This window comes from Rhinolophus sinicus, linkage group LG04, assembly GCF_036562045.2.
Source record: "Rhinolophus sinicus isolate RSC01 linkage group LG04, ASM3656204v1, whole genome shotgun sequence".
NCBI classification, from domain to species: domain Eukaryota; kingdom Metazoa; phylum Chordata; class Mammalia; order Chiroptera; family Rhinolophidae; genus Rhinolophus; species Rhinolophus sinicus.
Genome location: NC_133754.1, coordinates 59,883,027 through 59,909,028, shown reverse-complemented (window position 1 = coordinate 59,909,028; position 26,002 = coordinate 59,883,027). Strand labels below are relative to the sequence as shown.

At 35.1% G+C, this 26,002-nt stretch overlaps 1 protein-coding gene across 1 annotated transcript in view; it reads left to right on the top strand.

Annotated features, from left to right (window-relative positions):
- Positions 1–21,275: 21,275 nt before the first annotated feature.
- Positions 21,276–26,002, top strand: part of LOC109452814 (disintegrin and metalloproteinase domain-containing protein 5) — a 50,793-nt gene continuing 46,066 nt past the window's right edge. Inside the window, exons 1-2 of the mRNA XM_074331500.1 lie at positions 21,276–21,385; positions 22,506–22,689. Of these exons, the coding sequence (XP_074187601.1) occupies positions 21,276–21,385; positions 22,506–22,689 (294 nt within the window). The remainder of the gene's footprint in view (positions 21,386–22,505; positions 22,690–26,002) is intronic.

Sequence of the window (26,002 nt, the reverse complement as noted above, 5' to 3'; positions counted from 1 at the left end):
TTTTATGAAAACTGCCGAATTTTGAAAAGTATTGCATTGTATAATTGCATAGTTCAATTTTTGGGAGAATTGCCATCTTAAAAATATTGAGTCTTTTGATCCTAAAATATGGTATATGTCTCCATTTATGTAAGCCTTCTTTAATTTTTTTCAGCAATGTAGTTGTATTTTACAGTTTACAGGTCTTGTACCTGTTTTGTTGAAGTTATCCTTCAGTATATATATATATATATATATATATATATATATATATTCATATACATATTTTTTGCTATCATGAACAGAATTGTTTTCTTAATATCATTTTCAAATTGTTCATGCTAATACATAGAAGTATAATTGATTTTTGTATATTAACTTGTGTGTTTCAAACTTGTTAAACACATTAGAAGTTCTAGAAGATTTTACTTATTGATCCCATATTTTCCATAAACAAGACAAGGTTTTGTCATCATGAATAAGAATAGTTTTGTTATTTATTTCCTGTCTATTTGTGTGCAATTGCTTTTTCTTGCTTAATTTCCCTTGGAATAACTTCAGTGTAATTTGAATTGATGTGATGACAGTGGATATCCTTGCCTTGTTCCCAATCTTAAGGGAAAAGCATTCAGTTTTTCACAATAAATGTGATATTAACTGTAGATTTTTAAAAAATAAATGTCTTCTCTTCTAAAATAATACCTTTTATTCCCTTGTACATTATGTTGTTTTATTTTTCTTTTTCATTCCAATAACTGTCTCATTTCTCATATTTATTTCCTGATGTTCATACTTTTTGTCCCTAGCAGATTCTACTTTTTACTACATAACAATTGCCTACTAGAGTGCTCAGTAAATATGTTGCAAATAATGACCTAATCAGGTCAGTATATTTTTCTCATTATTTAATTGTATTCTTTCATTACTGAATCCATGAAATCCCAAATTTTTGTAAAAACAAAAAAGTAGTAATTAAATTTGTTTTTTCTTCCTTGTGATAGTTTTTCAGAAGAATATTTTTCACCATATTTTTGAGTGTTTCATTTATATACTTTACAAAAATCAAATTTATTGACATGTGACTTGTCCACAGTAAAATTTACGTACTTTAAGTGCACGAGTTTATGACTTTTGACAAATATATGTAAATATCTGAACCACGGTATCAATCAGGCTGTGCAAACTCTCCTTTTCCACAGAAAGTTCCTTTGTGACACTTGGCTGTCATTCTACCTTCCTCCACCGTTGCCCCAGGCAACAACTAATTTGATTTCTATCAATACAGTTAGTTCACCTTGCTGTAGAATTTTATGTAAATGAATATGTACTCTATTTTTAGTGTTCACACTAAAAGACTGTAATTTCTCTTAATTAATGAAACATTTTTCTTTAATTATTTGACTGTATTGTAACGTCCCTTTTTAAGTATTTATATGCTATATCTAACGCCTGGGCTATCTCAGTGTTGATTTCCATTCTCTACTTTTTATTTTTTTTTTTTTTTTTTTTTTTTTTTTTTTTTTTTTTTTTTTTTTTTAATTAGTTTCAGGTGCACAAGACAAAGCAAAACTTAGACATTTATCATTTATATCCCTCACACTGTGTGAACCCCCCTCCCCCCATCCACTATCCCTCTGTACGTTCCCAAAACCTCTTATAAGTGAGATCATATGGTATTTGTCTTTCTCTTTCTGACTTATTTCACTTAACATAATGTTCTCTAGGTCCATCCATGTTGTTGCAAATGGTAAGATTTCTTTCTTCTTTATGGCTGCGTAATACTCCATTGTATAAATGTACCACAGTTTCTTAATCCAGTCATCTACTGATGGGCATTTCGGTTGTTTCCAGGTCTTGGCTATTGTATATAGTGCTGCAATAAACATAGGAGTGCATAAAGATTTTTGAATTGGATAGATACCTAGGAGTGGGATTGCTGGATCATAAGGTAGTTCCATTTTCAGATTTTTGAGATATCTCCAAACTGTTTTCCATAGTGGCTGCACCCCCACCAACAGTGCACCAGCGTTCCCTTTTCTCCGCATCCACGCCAGCACTTGTTGTTTGTTGATTTATTGATGATAGCCATCCTGACTGGGGTGAGGTGGTATCTCATTGTGGTTTTTATTTGCATTTCTCTAATGGTTAGTGAGGTTGAACATTTCTTCATATGTCTGTTTGCCATCTGTGTGTCCTTTTTAGAAAAATGTCTCTTCATGTCCTCTGCCCATTTTTTAATTGGGTTGTTTGTTTTTTTGGAGTTGAGTTGAGTGAGTTTTTTATAAATTTGTGATATTAACCCCTTATCAGATATATCATTGGCAAATATCTTTTCCCAATCAGTAGGATCCCTTTTTGTTTTATTGATGGTTTCCTTTGCTGTGAAAAAGCTTTTTAGTTTGATGTAATCCCACATGTTTATTTTTCCTCTTACTTCCCTCGCGCCGGGGGATATATCAGTAAAAATCTTACTCCGGGTAATGTCTGTGAAGTTTCTTCCTATATTTTCTTCTAGGAATTTTATGGTTTCAGATCTTACATTTAAATCTTTAAGCCATTTTGAATTTATTTTTGTATGTGGTGTAAGGAGGTGATCCAGCTTCATCTTTTTGCATGTGTCTGTCCAAGTTTCCCAGCACCATTTATTGAATAGACTGTCTTTACCCCACCGTACATTCTTGCTTCCATTGTCATAGATTAAATGGCCATATAGGCATGGATTTATTTCTGGACTCTCTATTCTGTTCCATTGATCTATGGGTCTGTTTTTATGCCAGTACCATGCTGTTTTGATTACTGTAGCCTTGTAGTATAATTTGAAGTCAGGTATTGTTATACCTCCCACTTTGTTCTTATTTCTCAAGATTGTTGAAGATATCCGGGGTCTTTTGTTATCCCATATAAATTTTAGGATTATATGTTCTATTTCTGTGAAAAATGTCGTTGGTAGTTTGATAGGAATTGCGTTGAATATATATATTGCCTTAGGCAGTATGGACATTTTAACTATATTAATTCTTCCTATCCATGAACATGGTATGTGTTTCCATCTATTTGTATCTTCTTTCATTTCTTTCTTCAGTGTCTTATAATTTTCTGAGTACAGATCTTTTACTTCTTTGGTTAAATTTATTCCCAGGTATTTTATAGTCTTTGGAGCAATTGTAAATGGAATTGCTTTTTTAATTTCTCCTTCTGATGTTTTATTATTGGTATATACAAATGCAACTGATTTCTGAATATTAATTTTGTATCCTGCTACTTTACTAAATTCATCTATCAGCTCTAATAGTTTCTTGGTGGAGTCTTTAGGGTTCTCTAAATATAGTATCATATCATCTGCATATAATGACAGTTTTACTTCCTCCTTACCGATTTGGATGCCTTTTATTTCTTTTTCTTGTCTGATTGCTGTGGCTAGAACTTCCAGCACTATGTTGAATAGAAGTGGAGAAAGTGGGCAGCCTTGCCTTGTTCCTGATTTTAAGGGGAATGGTTTTAGTTTTTCCCCATTGAGTATGATGTTAGCTGTGGGTCTATCATATATGGCCTTTATTATGTTGAGATATGTTCACCTGTAAAGCCATCTGGTCCAGGTCTTTTGTTTGTTGGGAGATTGTTGATTACTGATTCAATTTCCTTGGTGGTAATCAGTCTATTCAGGTTTTCTGTCTCCTCTTGAGTTAGCCTTGGGAGGTTGTATGCATCTAGGAAATTGTCCATTTCTTCCAGGTTGTCAAATTTGTTGGCATTCTCGAGATATCTTTTGATTTCTTCCTTGATCTCCTGTTTGACCCATTCATTGTTTAGTAACATATTATTCAGCCTCCATGAATTTGTGTGTCTTCCAGTCTTTTTCCTGTAGTTCATTTCTAATTTCATAGCACTGTGGTCAGAGAAGACAATTGGTATGATTTCAATTTTCTTAAATTTATCCAGACTTGCTTTGTGGCCTAACATATGGTCTATCTTGGAGAATGTTCCATGTGCGCTTGAGAAGAACGTGTATTCTGCAGCATTGGGGTGGAATGCTCTGAAAATATCGGTTAAATCCAAGTGGTCCAATGTGTCATTTAAGGCTGTTGTTTCCGTATTGATTTTCTGTCTGGAAGACCTGTCCCTTGTTGTCAGAGGTGTGTTGAAGTCCCCTACTATGATAGTGTTACTGTTGATCTCCATCTTTATGTCAGTCAATATCTGTTTTATATATTTAGGTGCTCCTATGTTGGGTGCATAGATGTTTACTAAATTGATCCCTTTATTATTATATAGTGTCCATCTTTGTCTTTTAATATTTTCTTCATTTTAAAGTCTATTTTGTCAGAGATAAGTATTGCAACTCCAGCTTTTTTCTCATTTCCATTTGCATGGAATATCTTACTCCAACCCTTCACTTTTAGCCTGTGTGTGTCTTTTGATCTGAGGTGAGTCTCTTGTATACAGCATATACAAGGGTCTTGCTTTCTTATCCATTCAGCCACCCTATGTCTCTTGATTGGAGCATTTAAACCATTTACATTTAAAGTGATTATTGATAAGTACATAGTTATTGCCATTTTTAAATTTGTGGATAGATTGTTTTCGTCTTTCTTCTATTTACAGAAGTCCTTTTAGTATTTCTTGCAATGCTGGCTTGGTGGTAATGAATTCCTTTAGCTTATTCTTTTCTGGGAAGCTCTTTATCTCCCCATCAATTTTAAGTGATAGCCTTGCTGGATAAAGCAGTCTAGGTTGTAGGCCTTTGTTTTCCATCACTTTGAGTATCTCCTGCCACTCCCTCCTGGCCTTCAATGTTTCTGCAGAAAAGTCATTTGATAGTCTTATGGGAGTTCCCTTGTATGTAACCCTCTGTCTTTCTCTTGCTGCTTTTAGGATTCTCTCTTTGTCTTTAATCTTTGCCATTTTAGCTATAATGTGTCTTGGAGTGGACCTGTTTGGGTTTATCCTGGTTGGAACTCTCTGCACTTCCTGGACTTGTATGTTGGTTTCCTTCATCAGGTTAGGGAAATTTTCAGACATTATTACTTCAAATATGTTCTCAATCCCTTGTTTCTTCTCTTCACCTTCTGGTATTCCTATGATTTAAACCATTTTCATTGTTTTTATTCTTTTTTCTTTCTGTTGTTCTGTTTGGGTGATCTCTGCTAACTTGTCTTCTAAGTCACTGATTCGATCCTCTGCTTCATCTAACCTGCTGTTAATTCCTTCAAGTGAGTTCTTTATTTCGGTAACTGTGTTCTTTAGTTCTAACTGGTTGTTCGTTATGATTTCTACGTCCTTCTTGATGTCCTCTCTAAGTTCCTTAAACATTCTTCTCATCAGTATTCTGAACTCTGTCTCTGACAGTTTGGTTACCTCTGCTTCATTTAGTTCCATTTCTGAAGGTTTCTTCTGTTCTTTTATTTGGGATATGTTTCTTTGTTTCCTCATTCTGGCTGACTCTCTGTGTTTGCTTTGATGTATATTCTGCTGCGTGAGGATTGACCGCTTAGATGTGGTTTGCCCTTTGGCCTCTATGTGCCTGTAAAGAATCCCCTCTGAGTGTGTCACTTGTAGGTCAAACCCGGTAGTACTCTGGCTTGGTCTGGAGTTGGCCGCTGGGTATGTTGAATCTTGTGCCTCTTAAGCTGGGCACTGGTAGGACAATTACAGAACAAAGCAAATCACCAAGCACAACAATAACAACAAGGAAAAAGTCAAATACATTCACATGTAAAAAAACAATCGACAACCCCTACTCGACATAGGCAAAGATGTCAAAAATATAAAGACAAATCAACACCGAACAAAAACAAACAAACAAAAAACAAACAAACAAACAAACAAAAAACACAGCGCCAGTTGTGGCTTAAGCCCACCAAGTAATCTCCAAGTTGTTCTCTGCTGTAGCACAGAATCCCCACTCGACACAGGCAAAGATGTCAAAAATATAAAGACAAATCAACACAGAACAAAAACAAACAAACAAAAAACAAACAAACAAAAAGCAAACAAACAAACAAAAAACACAGCGCCAGTTGTGGCTTAAGCCCACCAAGTGATCTCCAAGTTGTTCTCTGCTGTAGCACAGAATCCCCACTCGACACAGGCAAAGATGTCAAAAATATAAAGACAAATCAACACAGAACAAAAACAAACAAACAAACAAAAAACAAACAAACAACAAACAAACAAACAAAAAACACAGCGTCAGTTGTGGCTTAAGCCCACCAAGTAATCTCCAAGTTGTTCTCTGCTGTAGCACAGAATCCCCACTCGACACAGGCAAAGATGTCAAAAATATAAAGACAAATCAAAACAGAAAGAAAAGAAAGAAAAAGAAAAAAAAAAAAAAAAAAAAAAAAAAAAAAAGACAGCGCCAGTTGTGGCTTAAGCCCACCAAGTAATCCCCTGCGTATTGTGCAGGTAGAGCCGGTCACCTGATGCCCAGAGTGACTCTGAGGCTGCAGCTTTAGATGCGTGGGGCTGAGGGGTCTGGACAGTAGGTTTTACAAAGTCAGTGCAGTTTCTGCCCTTGCCGGCACATATGCACACCGAGAATAGCACCACCAGCCCTGTGTCCAGCTCTCCTGAGTCTTAGGGCACCTCTTCCCTGTGTGTGTGTGTGGCCGGCAGGGAATTCCTCAGCTGCTGAAAGCTGAGTGCTGTATATACCACTTACTGCTGATCCCTGGGAGTGCCTCCGCCGTAATTGCCACGCCCTAGGCAGGCCAGAAAGGGTGGGGGCTGGGGATGGAAAGAGGGGTCTTCTCTTTCCCAGCCCAGCTGTGTCACACCCCACCCACAGGCCAGAAACGGTGGTATCTGGGGGTGGATGAGTCTTCTGTCTCCTAGTCCAGGGCAAACCACACTCTTCTCAGCCTCTTCCCTGGACCAAAGCCAGCGGCCAGTCTTCCCTTAGCCCAAACCCCAAGGCTCCTCTGTAATCTGACACTGCTCTTCAGATCAGGAGCCAGTTTAAGTCTCTGGAAGTTCTGCGTGATGAGCAGAGAGTCCTTTGATGGGTTATAAGCTTCCCGTTTCTGATAAGATCCGACGGAGAACTCAAAAAGTGCGCCCCGCTGCCGCCATTGCTATGACGTCACTCTCTACTTTTTATTTTAATAAACATTTTTTTATTTAAGTGTATTAGTATAGTTGATATACAGTCTTATATAAGCTATATTAGTTTCAGGTGTGCAATATAGTGATTCAACATTTTTATACCTTACAATATAATCACCCCACTAATGCTAGTAATCATCTGTAATCTTGTAAACTTATCACAATATTATTGACTATATTCCCCTTCCTCTTTTTGCCAATCCCCTCACCACCTCACTTCTAGTAACCATCCCTTTGGTCTCTATTTCTATGAATCTATTTTTGTTTTGTTTTGTTTTTAGATTCCACATATAAATGAAACCATATGGTATTTTACTTTCTCTGCCTGACTTAGCATAATGCCCTCTAGATACATTCATGTTGTCACAAGAGGCAAGATTTAATTAGTTTTTTATGCTGTATTTTATTCCATCATATATATATATATATATATATATATATATATATATATATATATATATATATATAAAACCATCATCCTTGTCCATTCATCTATCAATGGACACCTAGGTTGCTTGTATATTTTTGGTTCTCATAAATAATGCAGCAGTGAAAATAAGGGTGCATATATCTTTTCAGATTAGTGTTTTCATTTTCTTTGGATACATACCCAAAAGTAGAATTTCTGGGTTGTATGGTATATCCATTTTTAGTTTTCTAAAGAATCTCCATGCTGTTTTCCATAGGGGCTGCACCAGTTTGGAGTCCCACCAACAGTTCACAAGGATTCCCTTTTCTCTACATCCTCACCCACATATGTTGTTTGTTGACTTTTTGATAATAGCCATTTTGACTGGTGTGAGGTGGTATTTCATGTGGTTTTGATTTGTATTTCCCTGATGATTAGTGATGTTGAACATCTTTTCATATGTCTGTTGGTCATCTGTATGTCTCCTTTGGAGAAATGTCTTTTCATGTCCTCTGCCCATTTTTCTTTTTTTGTTGAAATATATATGTACTTTATTTTTTAATTACAGTAGACATACAATATTATATTAATTTCAGTTGTATAACACAGTGATTAGACATTTATATAACTTACAAAGTAATCACCCTGATAAATCCAGTACCCATCTGACACCATACATACTTATTACAATACTACTGACTATATTCCCTATGCTCTAATTCATGACTATTTTGTAACTACCAATTTGTACCTCTTAATCCCCTCCCATTTCACCCACCTGCCCAACACACCCCAATTTGACAACCCTCTGTATCTATGCCATCCATATCTATGAGCCTGTTTCTGTTTTGTTTGTTTATCCTGTTGTCAAGATTCCACATATAAGAGAAATCATATGACATTTGTTTTTTTTCTGAATTACTCCGCTCAAAACAGTACCCTCTAGATTCTTCCATGTTGTTGCAGATGGCGAGATTTCATTCTTTTTTATCGCTGAGTAATATTCCATTGTATATATGTACCACCTCTTCTTTATCCATTCATCTATTGATTGACATTCAGGTTGCTTCCATATCTTAGCTATTGTAAATAATGCTACAATGAACATATGGATGCATATGTCCCTTTGAAGTAATGTTTTTGGTTTTCTTCAGGTAAATACTCAAAAGTTGGATTACTGGGTCCATCTTTGTCTCTTGTTAAAGCCTTTGTTTTAAAGTCTATTTTGTCCGGTGTAAGTATTGCTACCCCAGCCTTTTCTTCCCATTTTCATTTGCATGAAATATCTTTTTGTATCCCTTTACTTTCAGTCTGCATGTGTCTTTCAATCTGAAGTGAGTTTCTTATAGGCAGCATACATAAGAGTTGTGTTTTCTCACCATTCAACCACCATATGTCTTTTGATTGGAGACTTTAATCCATTTACATTTAAAGTAATTGTTCATAGATATGTAGTTATTGTCATTTTATTATTTAATTTTTGATTGTTTTCTTCTTAGAAACATTTCTTATAACACTGGTTTTGTGGTAGTGAACTCCTTTAGGTTTTCCTTTTCTGGGAGGCTCTTTATTGTCCTTTGATTCTAAACGATAGCTTTGCTGGGTAGAGTAATCTTGGTAGTAGGTCCTTGCTTTTCATCACTTTGAATATTTTGTGTCCATCCCTTCTGACTGCAAAATTTCTGTGAGAAATCAGCTGACAGTCTTATGGGATCTCACTTGTAGGTTAACTAACTGCTTTTCTCCTGCTGCTTTTAAGATTCTCTCTTTGTCTTTAACCTTTGGCATTTTAATTATGACGTGTTTTGGTGTGGGTCTCTTTGGGTTCAGCTTGTTTGGGACTTTTTGTGCTTCCTGAGCTTGTATGTCTATTTCCTTCACCAGTTTAGAGAAGTTTTCCATCATTATTTTGTCAAATAGGTTTTCAATTCTTTGCTCTCTCCCTAGTACTTCTGGTACCCCTATGATGCAAATGTTGGTATTCATGATGTCCCAGAGGCCCCTTAAACTATCCTCATTTTTTTGCATTCTTTTGTGTTTTGCTGTCCCGATTGTGTTTTTGCTATTGAGTTGTATGAGCTTCTTATATATTTTAAATATCAACCCAACCCCTTATCAGATACATCATTTACAAATACATTCTTCCATTCACTGGGTTACCTTTTTTTTGTTGTTGAAGGGTCCTTCATGATGCAGAAGCTTTTTCGGTTGATATAGTCCCATGTGATTATTTTAGCTTTTATTTCCCTTGCTTGATGGGATATGTCCCCAAAAGATACAACTTATATTGCTGTCAGATAGTTTATTTTCTATGTTTCTTATAGGAGTTTTATGGTTTCAGACCTTACATTTAAGTCCTTAACCCATTTTGAGTTTATTTTTGTATATGGTATAAGAGAGTGGTCCAGTTTCTTTTTTTCTTTTCTTTTTTTGCCCAGTTTTCCCAACAGCACTTGCTGAAGAGACTGTCATTACCCAGTGTATATTTGTAGCTCCTTTGTCATAGATTAATTGACCATATAAGTGAAGGCTTGTTTCTGGGCTCTCTATTCTGTTCCATTCATCTATATATATATGTTTTTGTACCAGTACCATACTGTTTTGATTATTATAGCTTTGTAGGATAATTTGAGATCGGGGAGTGTGATACCTCTAATTTTGTTCTTCTTTCTCAAGATTGCTTTGGTTATTCAGGGTCTTTTGTGGTCCCAAATGAATTTTAGGATTATTTGTTCTAGTTCTAAGAGGAATGATATTGACATTTTGGTAGGAATTGCATTGAATCTGTAAATTGCTTTGCGTAGTATGGCCATTTTAACAACATTAGTCACTCTAGTCCATGAGAACAGTGTATCCTTTTATTTATTTGTGTCTTCTTTAATGTCTTCCTCAATGTCTTATAACTTTCAGAGTACATGTCTTTCACCTCCTTGGTTAAGTTTATTCCCCTAGGTGTTTTATTCTTTTTGATGCAATTGTGAATGGGATTGTTTTCTTCATTTCTCCTTCTGATTGTTCATTGTTGTGTATAGAAACATGAAAGATTTCTGTGTGTTAAATTTTGTATCCTCCTAGTTTCTTGGATTCTTTTGTTAATTCTATTAAAATTTTGGTGGTTTCTTCAGGGTTTTCTATATACAGTATCATGTTAGCTGCAAATAATGATAGTTTTACTCTTCCTTTCCTATTTGGATGCCATTTATTTATTTATTTATTTATTTATTTATTTATTTATTTATTTTCTTGTCTGATTGCTCTGGCTAGGACTTCCAGTACTATGTTGAATAACAGTGGTGAGAGTGGGCATCCTTGTCTTGTTCCTGATCTAAAATGTAAAACTTTCAGCTTTTCACCATTGAGTATGATGTGAGCTGTGAACTTGTCATATATAGCCTTTATCAAGATAAGGTGATTTCCTTTGGTACTCACTTTGTTGAGACTTTTTATCATAAATGGTTGCTGAATTTTTTCAATTGCTTTTCCTACATCTATTGAGGTGATTTTTATCCTTAGTTTTCTTGATGTGATAATCACATTAATTGTTTTGTGGATGTTGAACCATCCTTGCATCCCTAGTATGAATCCTACTTGATCATGGTGTATAATTTTTTTAATATACTGTTGACTTCAGATTGCTAGTATTTTGTTGAGAATTTTGACATCCATGTCCATCAGAGATATTGGCTGTAATTCTCTTTTTATTTGTGGTGTCTTTGTCTGGTTTTGGTATCAGTATAATGCTAGCCTCGTAGAATGAGTTTGGAAGCATTCCTTCCTATTTAATTTTTTTTATAATAGTTTGAGAAGGATAGGTACTAATTTTTCTTTAAATGTTTGGTAGAATTCACCTATGAAGCTGTCTCTCCTGGCCTTTGTTTGGGAGTTTTTTTTATTACTACCTCAATTTGATTGCTAGTAATTTGTCTGCTCAGATTCTCTGTTTCTTCCTGGTTTAGTCTTGGACAATTGTATGTTTCTAAAAATTTATCCATTCTTCTATATTGTTGAATTATTGGCATATAATTGTTCATGGTATTCTTTGATGATCCTTTGTATGCCTGTGGTGTCAGTTGAAATCTCTCCTCGTTCATTTCTGATTTTATGTTCTTTCTCTCTTTTCTGTTTGACAAGTCTTGCTAGAGGCTTGCCATGTTTTTATCCTTTTGAAGAACCAGCTCTTAGTTTCATGAATCTTTTCTGTTGATTTTCTGTTTTCTATTTCATTTATTTCCAGTCTGATTTTTCTTATTTACTTCCTTCTACTTCCTTTGGGTTTTATTTTTTCCTCTTTTTCTAGTTTCTTTAGGTATAAATTTAGATTGTTTATTTTGGATTTTTCCTGCTTCTTGAAGTAGGCATGTATAGCTATAAACTTTCTTTTTATAACTGCTTTTGTTGTATCCCACAGATTTTGTAGGATTGTGTTTTCATTTTCATTTGTCTCAAGGTAGTTTTTGATTTCCTCTTTGATCCATTGGTTGTTTAGAAGCATGTTATTTAATCTCCATGCATTTGTGTTCTGTTTGGGTGATCTCTGCTAACTTGTCTTCTAAGTCGCTGATTCGATCCTCTGCTTCATCTAACCTGCTGTTAATTCCTTCAAGTGAGTTCTTTATTTCGGTAACTGTGTTCTTTAGTTCTAACTGGTTGTTCGTTATGATTTCTACATCCTTCTTGATGTCCTCTCTAAGTTCCTTAAACATTCTTATCATCAGTATTCTGAACTCTGTCTCTGACAGTTTGGTTACCTCTGCTTCATTTAGTTCCATTTCTGAAGGTTTCTTCTGTTCTTTTATTTGGGATATGTTTCTTTGTTTCCTCATTCTGGCTGACTCTCTGTGGATCCTTAATTGCTTTTCGCTTGTGAGTAGGTGGAGTTAACTCCTAGGCTGACTAGTTGTAAGACTTGGCTTTGCCCACGCAGGGTATTCTGCTGCGTGAGGATTGACCGCTTAGATGTGGTTTGCCCTTTGGCCTCTATGTGCCTGTAAAGAATGTAGTACTCTGGCTTGGTCTGGAGTTGGCCGCTGGGTATGTTGAATCTTGTGCCTCTTAAGCTGGGCACTGGTAGGACAATTACAGAACAAAGCAAATCACCAAGCACAACAATAACAACAAGGAAAAAGTCAAATACATTCACATGTAAAAAAACAATCGACAACCCCTACCAAAAATATAAAGACAAATCAACACAGAACAAAAACAAACAAACAAAAAACAAACAAACAAAAAGCAAACAAACAAACAAAAAACACAGCGCCAGTTGTGGCTTAAGCCCACCAAGTGATCTCCAAGTTGTTCTCTGCTGTAGCACAGAATCCCCACTCGACACAGGCAAAGATGTCAAAAATATAAAGACAAATCAACACAGAACAAAAACAAACAAACAAACAAAAAACAAACAAACAACAAACAAACAAACAAAAAACACAGCGTCAGTTGTGGCTTAAGCCCACCAAGTAATCTCCAAGTTGTTCTCTGCTGTAGCACAGAATCCCCACTCGACACAGGCAAAGATGTCAAAAATATAAAGACAAATCAAAACAGAAAGAAAAGAAAGAAAAGAAAAAAAAAAAAAAAAAAAAAGACAGCGCCAGTTGTGGCTTAAGCCCACCAAGTAATCCCCTGCGTATTGTGCAGGTAGAGCCGGTCACCTGATGCCCAGAGTGACTCTGAGGCTGCAGCTTTAGATGCGTGGGGCTGAGGGGTCTGGACAGTAGGTTTTACAAAGTCAGTGCAGTTTCTGCCCTTGCCGGCAGGCCAGAAAAGGTGGTGGCTGGGGGCGGAAGATTCCCAGCTCCTAGCCTCCTCCCTGGGCCCGCCTGTCTTCCCGGAGCCGGGGCTCCAAGGCGCCTATGTAATCTGCCGCTGCTCCTTAGTGCAGAGGCTAGATCAAGTCTCTAGAAAGGCGGGGGCAGGGTCAGAAGAGCGGGGGAAGGTGCCCAGGCACGGAGTCTGTGTTCCTTGTCCGGCCCAAGGACCAACTGAGGTTATTAGCTGAAGTTAATGCTGGATATGCTGCCCCTGCAGCGGGAGAGGTCCGCTGTGGGGTCTCCGCTCCGCTCCTTCCTTCTTCCCCTGCTCGCCCAATTTTTCCCCACCTGCAAGAAATCCCTGCGCGAGTCTCTTCGCTGTTCTGCGTGATGAGCAGAGAGTCCTTTGATGGGTTATAAGCTTCCCGTTTCTGATAAGATCCGACGGAGAACTCAAAAAGTGCGCCCCGCTGCCGCCATTGCTATGACGTCACTCTCTACTTTTTATTTTAATAAACATTTTTTTATTTAAGTGTATTAGTATAGTTGATATACAGTCTTATATAAGCTATATTAGTTTCAGGTGTGCAATATAGTGATTCAACATTTTTATACCTTACAATATAATCACCCCACTAATGCTAGTAATCATCTGTAATCTTGTAAACTTATCACAATATTATTGACTATATTCCCCTTCCTCTTTTTGCCAATCCCCTCACCACCTCACTTCTAGTAACCATCCCTTTGGTCTCTATTTCTATGAATCTATTTTTGTTTTGTTTTGTTTTTAGATTCCACATATAAATGAAACCATATGGTATTTTACTTTCTCTGCCTGACTTAGCATAATGCCCTCTAGATACATTCATGTTGTCACAAAAGGCAAGATTTAATTAGTTTTTTATGCTGTATTTTATTCCATCATATATATATATATATATATATATATATATATATATATATATATATATATATATATATAACCATCATCCTTGTCCATTCATCTATCAATGGACACCTAGGTTGCTTGTATATTTTTGGTTCTCATAAATAATGCAGCAGTGAAAATAAGGGTGCATATATCTTTTCAGATTAGTGTTTTCATTTTCTTTGGATACATACCCAAAAGTAGAATTTCTGGGTTGTATGGTATATCCATTTTAGTTTTCTAAAGAATCTCCATGCTGTTTTCCATAGGGGCTGCACCAGTTTGGAGTCCCACCAACAGTTCACAAGGATTCCCTTTTCTCTACATCCTCACCCACATATGTTGTTTGTTGACTTTTTGATAATAGCCATTTTGACTGGTGTGAGGTGGTATTTCATGTGGTTTTGATTTGTATTTCCCTGATGATTAGTGATGTTGAACATCTTTTCATATGTCTGTTGGTCATCTGTATGTCTCCTTTGGAGAAATGTCTTTTCATGTCCTCTGCCCATTTTTCTTTTTTTGTTGAAATATATATGTACTTTATTTTTTAATTACAGTAGACATACAATATTATATTAATTTCAGTTGTATAACACAGTGATTAGACATTTATATAACTTACAAAGTAATCACCCTGATAAATCCAGTACCCATCTGACACCATACATACTTATTACAATACTACTGACTATATTCCCTATGCTCTAATTCATGACTATTTTGTAACTACCAATTTGTACCTCTTAATCCCCTCCCATTTCACCCACCTGCCCAACACACCCCAATTTGACAACCCTCTGTATCTATGCCATCCATATCTATGAGCCTGTTTCTGTTTTGTTTGTTTATCCTGTTGTCAAGATTCCACATATAAGAGAAATCATATGACATTTGTTTCTTTCTGAATTACTCCGCTCAAAACAGTACCCTCTAGATTCTTCCATGTTGTTGCAGATGGCGAGATTTCATTCTTTTTTATCGCTGAGTAATATTCCATTGTATATATGTACCACCTCTTCTTTATCCATTCATCTATTGATTGACATTCAGGTTGCTTCCATATCTTAGCTATTGTAAATAATGCTACAATGAACATATGGATGCATATGTCCCTTTGAAGTAATGTTTTTGGTTTTCTTCAGGTAAATACTCAAAAGTTGGATTACTGGGTCCATCTTTGTCTCTTGTTAAAGCCTTTGTTTTAAAGTCTATTTTGTCCGGTGTAAGTATTGCTACCCCAGCCTTTTCTTCCCATTTTCATTTGCATGAAATATCTTTTTGTATCCCTTTACTTTCAGTCTGCATGTGTCTTTCAATCTGAAGTGAGTTTCTTATAGGCAGCATACATGAGTTGTGTTTTCTCACCATTCAACCACCATATGTCTTTTGATTGGAGACTTTAATCCATTTACATTTAAAGTAATTGTTCATAGATATGTAGTTATTGTCATTTTATTATTTAATTTTTGATTGTTTTCTTCTTAGAAACATTTCTTATAACACTGGTTTTGTGGTAGTGAACTCCTTTAGGTTTTCCTTTTCTGGGAGGCTCTTTATTGTCCTTTGATTCTAAACGATAGCTTTGCTGGGTAGAGTAATCTTGGTAGTAGGTCCTTGCTTTTCATCACTTTGAATATTTTGTGTCCATCCCTTCTGACTGCAAAATTTCTGTGAGAAATCAGCTGACAGTCTTATGGGATCTCACTTGTAGGTTAACTAACTGCTTTTCTCCTGCTGCTTTTAAGATTCTCTCTTTGTCTTTAACCTTTGGCATTTTAATTATGACGTGTTTTGGTGTGGGTCTCTTTGGGTTCAGCTTGTTTGGGACTTTTTGTGCTTCCTGAGCTTGTATGTCTATTTCCTTCACCAGTTTAGAGAAGTTTTCCATCATTATTTTGTCAAATAGGTTTTCAATTCTTTGCTCTCTCCCTAGTACTTCTGGTACCCCTATGATGCAAATGTTGGTATTCATGATGTCCCAGAGGCCCCTTAAACTATCCTCATTTTTTTGCATTCTTTTGTGTTTTGCTGTCCCGATTGTGTTTTTGCTATTGAGTTGTATGAGCTTCTTATATATTTTAAATATCAACCCAACCCCTTATCAGATACATCATTTACAAATACATTCTTCCATTCACTGGGTTACCTTTTTTTTGTTGTTGAAGGGTCCTTCATGATGCAGAAGCTTTTTCGGTTGATATAGTCCCATGTGATTATTTTAGCTTTTATTTCCCTTGCTTGATGGGATATGTCCCCAAAAGATACAACTTATATTGCTGTCAGATAGTTTATTTTCTATGTTTCTTATAGGAGTTTTATGGTTTCAGACCTTACATTTAAGTCCTTAACCCATTTTGAGTTTATTTTTGTATATGGTATAAGAGAGTGGTCCAGTTTCTTTTTTTCTTTTCTTTTTTTGCCCAGTTTTCCCAACAGCACTTGCTGAAGAGACTGTCATTACCCAGTGTATATTTGTAGCTCCTTTGTCATAGATTAATTGACCATATAAGTGAAGGCTTGTTTCTGGGCTCTCTATTCTGTTCCATTCATCTATATATATATGTTTTTGTACCAGTACCATACTGTTTTGATTATTATAGCTTTGTAGGATAATTTGAGATCGGGGAGTGTGATACCTCTAATTTTGTTCTTCTTTCTCAAGATTGCTTTGGTTATTCAGGGTCTTTTGTGGTCCCAAATGAATTTTAGGATTATTTGTTCTAGTTCTAAGAGGAATGATATTGACATTTTGGTAGGAATTGCATTGAATCTGTAAATTGCTTTGCGTAGTATGGCCATTTTAACAACATTAGTCACTCTAGTCCATGAGAACAGTGTATCCTTTTATTTATTTGTGTCTTCTTTAATGTCTTCCTCAATGTCTTATAACTTTCAGAGTACATGTCTTTCACCTCCTTGGTTAAGTTTATTCCCCTAGGTGTTTTATTCTTTTTGATGCAATTGTGAATGGGATTGTTTTCTTCATTTCTCCTTCTGATTGTTCATTGTTGTGTATAGAAACATGAAAGATTTCTGTGTGTTAATTTTGTATCCTCCTAGTTTCTTGGATTCTTTTGTTAATTCTATTAAAATTTTGGTGGTTTCTTCAGGGTTTTCTATATACAGTATCATGTTAGCTGCAAATAATGATAGTTTTACTCTTCCTTTCCTATTTGGATGCCATTTATTTATTTATTTATTTATTTATTTATTTATTTTCTTGTCTGATTGCTCTGGCTAGGACTTCCAGTACTATGTTGAATAACAGTGGTGAGAGTGGGCATCCTTGTCTTGTTCCTGATCTAAAATGTAAAACTTTCAGCTTTTCACCATTGAGTATGATGTGAGCTGTGAACTTGTCATATATAGCCTTTATCAAGATAAGGTGATTTCCTTTGGTACTCACTTTGTTGAGACTTTTTATCATAAATGGTTGCTGAATTTTTTCAATTGCTTTTCCTACATCTATTGAGGTGATTTTTATCCTTAGTTTTCTTGATGTGATAATCACATTAATTGTTTTGTGGATGTTGAACCATCCTTGCATCCCTAGTATGAATCCTACTTGATCATGGTGTATAATTTTTTTAATATACTGTTGACTTCAGATTGCTAGTATTTTGTTGAGAATTTTGACATCCATGTCCATCAGAGATATTGGCTGTAATTCTCTTTTTATTTGTGGTGTCTTTGTCTGGTTTTGGTATCAGTATAATGCTAGCCTCGTAGAATGAGTTTGGAAGCATTCCTTCCTATTTAATTTTTTTTATAATAGTTTGAGAAGGATAGGTACTAATTTTTCTTTAAATGTTTGGTAGAATTCACCTATGAAGCTGTCTCTCCTGGCCTTTGTTTGGGAGTTTTTTTTATTACTACCTCAATTTGATTGCTAGTAATTTGTCTGCTCAGATTCTCTGTTTCTTCCTGGTTTAGTCTTGGACAATTGTATGTTTCTAAAAATTTATCCATTCTTCTATATTGTTGAATTATTGGCATATAATTGTTCATGGTATTCTTTGATGATCCTTTGTATGCCTGTGGTGTCAGTTGAAATCTCTCCTCGTTCATTTCTGATTTTATGTTCTTTCTCTCTTTTCTGTTTGACAAGTCTTGCTAGAGGCTTGCCATGTTTTTATCCTTTTGAAGAACCAGCTCTTAGTTTCATGAATCTTTTCTGTTGATTTTCTGTTTTCTATTTCATTTATTTCCAGTCTGATTTTTCTTATTTACTTCCTTCTACTTCCTTTGGGTTTTATTTTTTCCTCTTTTTCTAGTTTCTTTAGGTATAAATTTAGATTGTTTATTTTGGATTTTTCCTGCTTCTTGAAGTAGGCATGTATAGCTATAAACTTTCTTTTTATAACTGCTTTTGTTGTATCCCACAGATTTTGTAGGATTGTGTTTTCATTTTCATTTGTCTCAAGGTAGTTTTTGATTTCCTCTTTGATCCATTGGTTGTTTAGAAGCATGTTATTTAATCTCCATGCATTTGTGTTTTTTCCAGGTTTTTGGTTTGTTTGTTTAGTTTAGGACATTGTGGTCAGAATATATGCTTCATATAATTTCAGTCTTCTTGAATTTATTGAGGCTTGTTTTGAGGTCTAGTGTGTGATCTATCCTGGAAAATGTTCCATGTACAGTTGAAAAAAATGTGTAACCTGCAGTTTTTAGATGAAATGCTTTGTAAATGTCAAACTGGTCTTATGTGGCATTTAAGGCCATTATCTCCGTATTTATTTTCTGTGTGGATGATCTATCCTTTGAAGCAAGTGGAGTATTAAAGCCCCCAACTATTATAGTATTACTATTAATTTCTGCTTTTATGTCCATTAACATTTGCTTTATATACTTGGGTGCTCTTTTGTTGGGTGAGTAGATCTTTACAACTCTTATATCCTCTTCTTGAATTGACCCCTTTAAAATATGTAATGTCCTTGTCTCTTTTTACATTCTTTGTTTTGAAGTCTATTTTGCCTGATATAGCTATTGCTACTTCAGCTTAATTTTAATTTCTGTTTGCACAGAATATATTTCTCCATCCCTTCATTTTCAGTCTGTGTTTGCCTTTCGATAAGAAGTGCGTCTCTTATAAACAGCATATTGATGGACTATGTGTTTTTTTTTGTTTTGTTTTGTTTTGTTTTTCCGTTCTACCACCCTGTGTCTTTTGATGAGAGTATTTAGTACATTTACATTTAGGGTAATTATTTAGGGTGCTTATTGCCATTTTATTAATTGTGTTAGTTGTTCTCCACTGTTCCTTTCTTCTCCTGATCTCTTTCCTTTTGATTCATTGAGTTTTTTTCAGTTATTCAATTGTATTCCTTTGTCTTCACTTTTTGCATATTTTTTATATAGTTTTGGTTTTTGGTTACCATGAGGTTCATATATATCTACCTATTCTGTATGTGTCTATTTTAAGTTGATAGGCATTTAATTTCAGTTGCATTCTAAAAGCACTGCATTTTCACTCCCCTCCCTATTTTTTTTTTTTGATGTCACGTTTTAAATCCTTTTGTTTTGTGAATCTCCTGTGATTTATTATAGTTACAGTTAATTTTGCTACTATTTTCTTTTAAACTTCCTATTAACTTTTTAAGTGGTTGATTCACTGTGACAAATGTATATTTGCTTTTACCAGTGAGATTTTTTCCCCTCCTTTCCTGTATTTTCTTATTTCTAGTTATGGTCTTTTCTTTTCTGCATAAAGAAGACTCATTAACATTTCATGTAAGGCCAGTTTAGTGGTGGTAAACTCATTTAGTTTTTGCTTGTCTGGGAAACTCTTTATCTCTTTTTCAATTTTAAATGACAACCTTGATGGATAAAGCATTCTAGGTTGTAGATTCCTTTCTTTGAGCTCTTTAAATATCTCATGTCACTCTCTTCTGGCCTGTAAAGTTGCTTCTGAGAAATCAGCTTCTAGCCTTATGGGGTTTCCCTTGTATCTGACTTTTTATTTTTATTTTTGCTGCCTTTAAGATTGACTCTTTATATATAACTTTTGCCATTTTATTAGGCTCTGTCTTGGTGTGGGTCTCTGGGTTCATCATTTGGAACTGTCTGTGCTACTTGTACCTGCATGCCTGTCTGTTTCCTTTCCTAGATTAGGAAAGTTTCCAGATATTATTTCTTGAAATAGTGTTTCTGCCCCTTTTCTCTGTCCTCCTTGATTCCTTATAATGTGAATATTAGCCCTCTTGATGTTATTCCAGAGCTCTCTTGTACTGTCCTCAGTTTTTGTTATTGTTGTTGTTGTTTTTGGTATCCCTATTCTGATTGGGTTATTTCCACTGTTCTGTCCTCCAGGTCACTAATCCCTTCTTCTGTATTAAGTAGTCTACTGTCAATTCCTTCTAATGTACTTTTCATTTTAGCTATTGTGTTCTTCATCTCTTATTTGTTCTTTGTTTTCTATCTCTTTTTTGAAGTGTTCTCTGAGTTCCTCTATTCTAAAGTTTGCTGAGCATCCTTGAGACCATTTCTTTGAATTATTTTTCAAGCAAATTACTTACCGCTGTTTCATTAAGGGTTTTTTCCTCTGGAGTTTTTTCTTGTTCTTCATTTGGGGCATATTCTTCTGTCTCCCCATTTTGTTTGACTTTCTGTGTTTGTTCCTATTAGTTGGAAAGAATAGCTGTCTCTGTTTTGAAAGAGTGGTTTCTGAATAGACCGTGTATTGAATAGTTTGGGCAGGCAGGTTGTAGTCAGGGCAGCTCCTGTTTGGGCCAGTACAGCACCTTTTGTGCTCAGCCACTAATGCTTAATTATCCTCAGTCAGAGCAGGGCCTAGGTAGGGCCACTCCTCCTGCCTGAGTTTCAATGCCCTCCTAGCTCTGCTCTACTCTTTCTCTGGTTGGGGCAACCTTGCATACCTGCGCACAGCCATACTTGGGTAGTTCTGAAGTCTCTCCAGGCAGAGGGCAGATGCTCCTGCATGGGTGGGTGAGTAGCAGCACCCCTCTTACTCTGCACAAGGACCCTGCCTGCATGACCTGTTGTTTTAATTGTCTGCCGTCAGAGTAGGGTCTGGGTAGGGCTGCTTTGCGTCCCTGCCCAGCTGCACCCTTTCTCCAAGTGGGGCAGCCTTACCTGCATGCACAGCCTTACTTTGGAAGTTTTGCGCTCTTCCCCAGGCAGGGCAAGAGCTCTAGCTTGGGTGCTTCACAGCAGCACCCCACTCATTCCATACGGCTCCGCCGGCATGTGGGTGCCACAATATAAACTGCTGTTTTGTTTTGTTTTGTTTTGTTTTGTGTTACTATGGATCACATTTTCTTATTTCTTTGTATATCTATTATTATTAGCATATTGAATATTGTTGATAATGCAATAGAAAGACTGAGTTCTTCTACCTTCTTCTAAAAAACATTGATTCTTTTTCTACTAGATACTTCAACTATTGGCTAATCATTTTAATTTTTATATGCTTGGTTTTATGCTTTGTTAATTTGGATCTATGGAACCTCAGGGTATTTCCAACTTAGTCTCCTGTGGTGGTCTTATCAGAGGTTGAATTAGGCTCCATTTGAATTGATATAGAATAGATTTTAGTATAGGGCAGGTGTCAGCTAACAATAGTCTATAGGCCAGATTTTACTGGCTTTCTCTTTGGTAAATTAAATATGATTGAAATATAGCCAGGCTATTGGTTTTCATGTTTATGGCTGCTTTTGCACTTCAGAGAATTGAATGGTTCCAAAAGAGTATATAGCCTATAAGCCAATAATGTCTACTATCTGGCCCTTTACAGAAAAAATTTTCTCAACTCCTGATCTCGGGCATAATCTTTAGATCCTTCAATCATGTTCTGTCTGGTGTTTTAATTGGACGCTGAGGTATTGCCAAGGTGCTATCAGTTCTTACGCTGTCAGGACAGGTACTCCTACCGCCCCTCCCATACTGTAGCTCAGATAGCAGGTTTTTGTTTGAAAAATGTTTAGCTACAGAGAGCAAAAGCTGTAACACATGCTATTAAAGTTAATACAAATGTGTTCACATTGGCATTACAGAAAAAATACAAAAGCAATGTTAAATAGATTAAAGTATATTAAAATCTGAACCCCAAAATTTTAAATGCAGTTGTTTGGCACTGGGAAGGTAAGTAAGAATAACAGGGTTCCTGTTTTCTGTCATTGCAAGACTTTTCTTGGTGAAATTTAAAATATGTTTATATTAGCAATGCAATAAATATTTTTTAAAATGTGCTTTTTGTTTTCCATGAAGAATAATGCTCTTAAATCTCTCTTGAAGGTAATATACATTAGGAGAAATGCAGTGATATGCAGTAATAATTTTTATCACACCTACGGTTTTTATATTTTAGGCACTCTGGGGGTGTAAAGGATTTTAGCATCTGTAGCTTGGATGAGTTTAAGTATTTTGCTTCAGATTCTGGCCTTTACTGTCTTCATGACACCCTTCCTGATATGCCAGTTTACAAGCAACAGAAGATATGTGGCAATGGAAAGTTGGAACCAGGTGAACAATGTGATTGTGGCACTTTAAAGGTAAGCAGAAATTTTTTCAAAAAAATACTTGTTTCCTATATATATGTCTAATAGGTGGAAAAGAAGATGAAGACCTTATCATTTAGAAAGATGGCACTGGAACACATCTTAAAGAAGACCAGAGGAGAGTTGACTCTCGAAAAATTGTGTGTAATAGTTAAGAATTGAAAATTTTATCTCTCTAGCCTAAAGGTGCTCCTCTACCTCCATAGCTATGGCAGAATTAAATGGAAACTGCAGCTCTACTGACTCAGTATGGCAGAGAACATAGTTCAGGGATGAGAGCCACTGGAAACTTAAGGGTAAAACACTGAAAGTGAGAAAACTGTGAAAGTGGTTAGACCCAAAATCTGATTATTAACTGTACAAATACTTAGCTGAGTGCTAAAATATTCATGGGCCAGAAATACCCCATGGGACAAAAAATGAAGGGTGAGACACTTGAAAGATACAGGTACACTAGGTGAGCTCTGTGAGTATGATTATTTTTTGGAGAGTATTTTCGAACTATGTGCAACTCAGGTACCAGAAATCTGAAGGCTTACTGGTTTCAGATACCAGAATATAGAGACTGAGACTGTAACTGCAACTGGAATTAAAGAGGAATCTTCAGAAACAAGGAAACTGAAGATAGATTGTGCTCTGAAATCTAAGTGCAATCTCTGCCTAAATCCTTGGCTGAATGCCACATTACAGAGGGAATCAAGCTAAAAATTCAGCAGTTGGAAACTATATGAATTGAGCAGAGATAGCTGCTACACATTGCATGGGAACTGAAGTTTATAGTTTATGCCCAGGCAACTTAATTCCCTATGAGAAAAATAAAATATCCAGAAGGACATAGCTGAATAGTCATTATATCATATCTCTCTGTAACGTCCGACTTATTAACCAAAAATTACTAGACATTCAGAGAAACAGGGAAGTATGAATCATATTCAGAAAAAATAGGCAGTTAAGGAAAACTGACTATTAAGATATTTTATTTAGCAGATAAAGACTTCACAGTAGTTACTTTTAATATATTAAGAGAATTAAAAGAACTTATGCTCAAATAATTTAAGGGAAAAATTATCTTAATAAGTGAGTAGCTAAGGAATCTCAGCAGATATAATTAATATTTATAGGCAACTATATTTAACAACAGAATGAATATAAACATTCTTTTCAAGTTCACTTAAAATATTCATCAAGATAGAATATATTGAAATAAAATCACAGCATTTATTTTGTGTTGAGAATTAAATTAGAAATCAAGAACAATAAGATATCTTGAAAAGCCCCCAAATATTTGGAAATAACTATATCACCTCTAAATGGCCAATGACTCAAAAAAGAAATCACAAGGCAATTAGAATCTATTTTTAACAGTATGCAAATGAAAACATATCAAAATATATGTGGTTCAGCAAACAGTGTTTTGAGGAAAATCTATAGCGTTAAAAGCTTATATTAGAGAAAAAGAAAGACCTAAAATTAAGTAGTTAGAATACTACTTTAGAGAAATGAAATATAAGTCTAAATTAAAGCCAAAATAAATAGAAGGAACGAATGATAAAAGTAAAAGCAGAAATCAATGAGGTAGAAACCAGAGAGTGAATATCAATGAAAATAAAAGCTGGTGCTTTGAAATAAATCAGTGTACTTGATAAATCTCTCACTGTACTGATGAAGGAAAAATGAGAGTAAGAGTAAATTACCAATATCAGAAAGAAAAAAGTATATTACCACACATCGTACATATGTTAAAAATAAGGAATATTAAAAACTACTTTATGTAAATAAATTTGACAATTTAGATAAAATTGGCAAGTTTTTCAAAAGATGCAAAGTATCACAACCAATATAAGAAGATGAAATTTGAATAGCTCTATATTTAGTGAAGAAATTAAATTTGTAATTAAAATATTTTTCACAAAGAAACTCCAAATCCATGTTACTTCACTAGTGAATTTTATCAAACATATAAGGAAGAAATAATGCCAATTATACATGAACCTTTGCAGATAATAGAGGCATTTTGCAACTCATTTCATGAAGCGAGTATTGGTCTGAAGTCAAAACCAGATAAGAAATTAAAAGAAAAGAAAATCACACCAATAACTCTCATGAACAGTATGTAAATAGGTTAATAAATCTTGATCAGGTGGTATTTAGCCCAAAAGTACAGGGTTGTTTTATAATATGAAGATCATTCAATATAATTCAACATAATAGAATGTATGAAGAAAAAAATTTTAGAAAATTTAGCATAAATTCATTATACACTCAGCACTCAGTAATAGAAGAGAACCTCCTCACTCTAATAAAATACATTTCTGAGAAGCCTACAACTATCATCATACGTACTGGTAAATAACTCAGTATTTTCCCCTAATATCTGGAGCAAGACAAAGATGTTCGCTCTCCCCACTTCCATTCAACATTGTAGTGGATGCTACAGCCTCTACAGTAAGGCAAGATAAAGAAACACATAATGATCGGAAAAGAAGATGTAAACCTGTCTTTAATCAAACTCAATTGCATGAGTAGAGAATCCTAAACAATTTTCCACCCAAGAACTACTAGAACTAATTAGTGAATTCAAGTCATTGGATACAAGGTCAGTATACAAAATTCACTGGATTTTTATGTATAGGCAATAAACAAATGGAAAATGAAATAAAAAGTACAATTCCATATACATTCTTTCAAAAATATGAAATATATAGAGATAAATTTAACAGAATACATGCAAGATCTATACAATAAAAATTGACATTGCTCAGAGAAATGAAAGAAGATTGAAGTGAATGAACACACATCCTACTTTCATAGATTGGAAGACAAAATATTGTTAAGATGTCAGCTCTACATAAGTTGATATATTCATTCAACACAATACCAATCCAAACCCCACCCATCGTTTTGTAGAATTGGCAATTCTACTAACTGATACTATAATTATATGGAAATGCAAAGGGCCTAGAATAGACAAAGCAATTAAAAGCAAAAAAAACCAAAAAACAAAGGTGAAACATATATACTAGTTTCCTTTAAATTTCAAAATTTTCTATAAAGTTGTAATAATCAAGACAATGTGGTATCGGCCAGAGCATGAACATATACCTTAATGGGACAGTACAGAGAATCCAGATATAATATATGGTCAATTGATATTCTGTCAACACATTAAGGTATCTCAATGAGTGAAGAAAATCTTTTCAACAAAAGTGTTGTATGAATTGGATATCCCATAAATAATATAAACCTTAACCTCGCACCATACACAAAAATTAACTTGAAATGGATCAGAGACCTAAATATAAAAGTT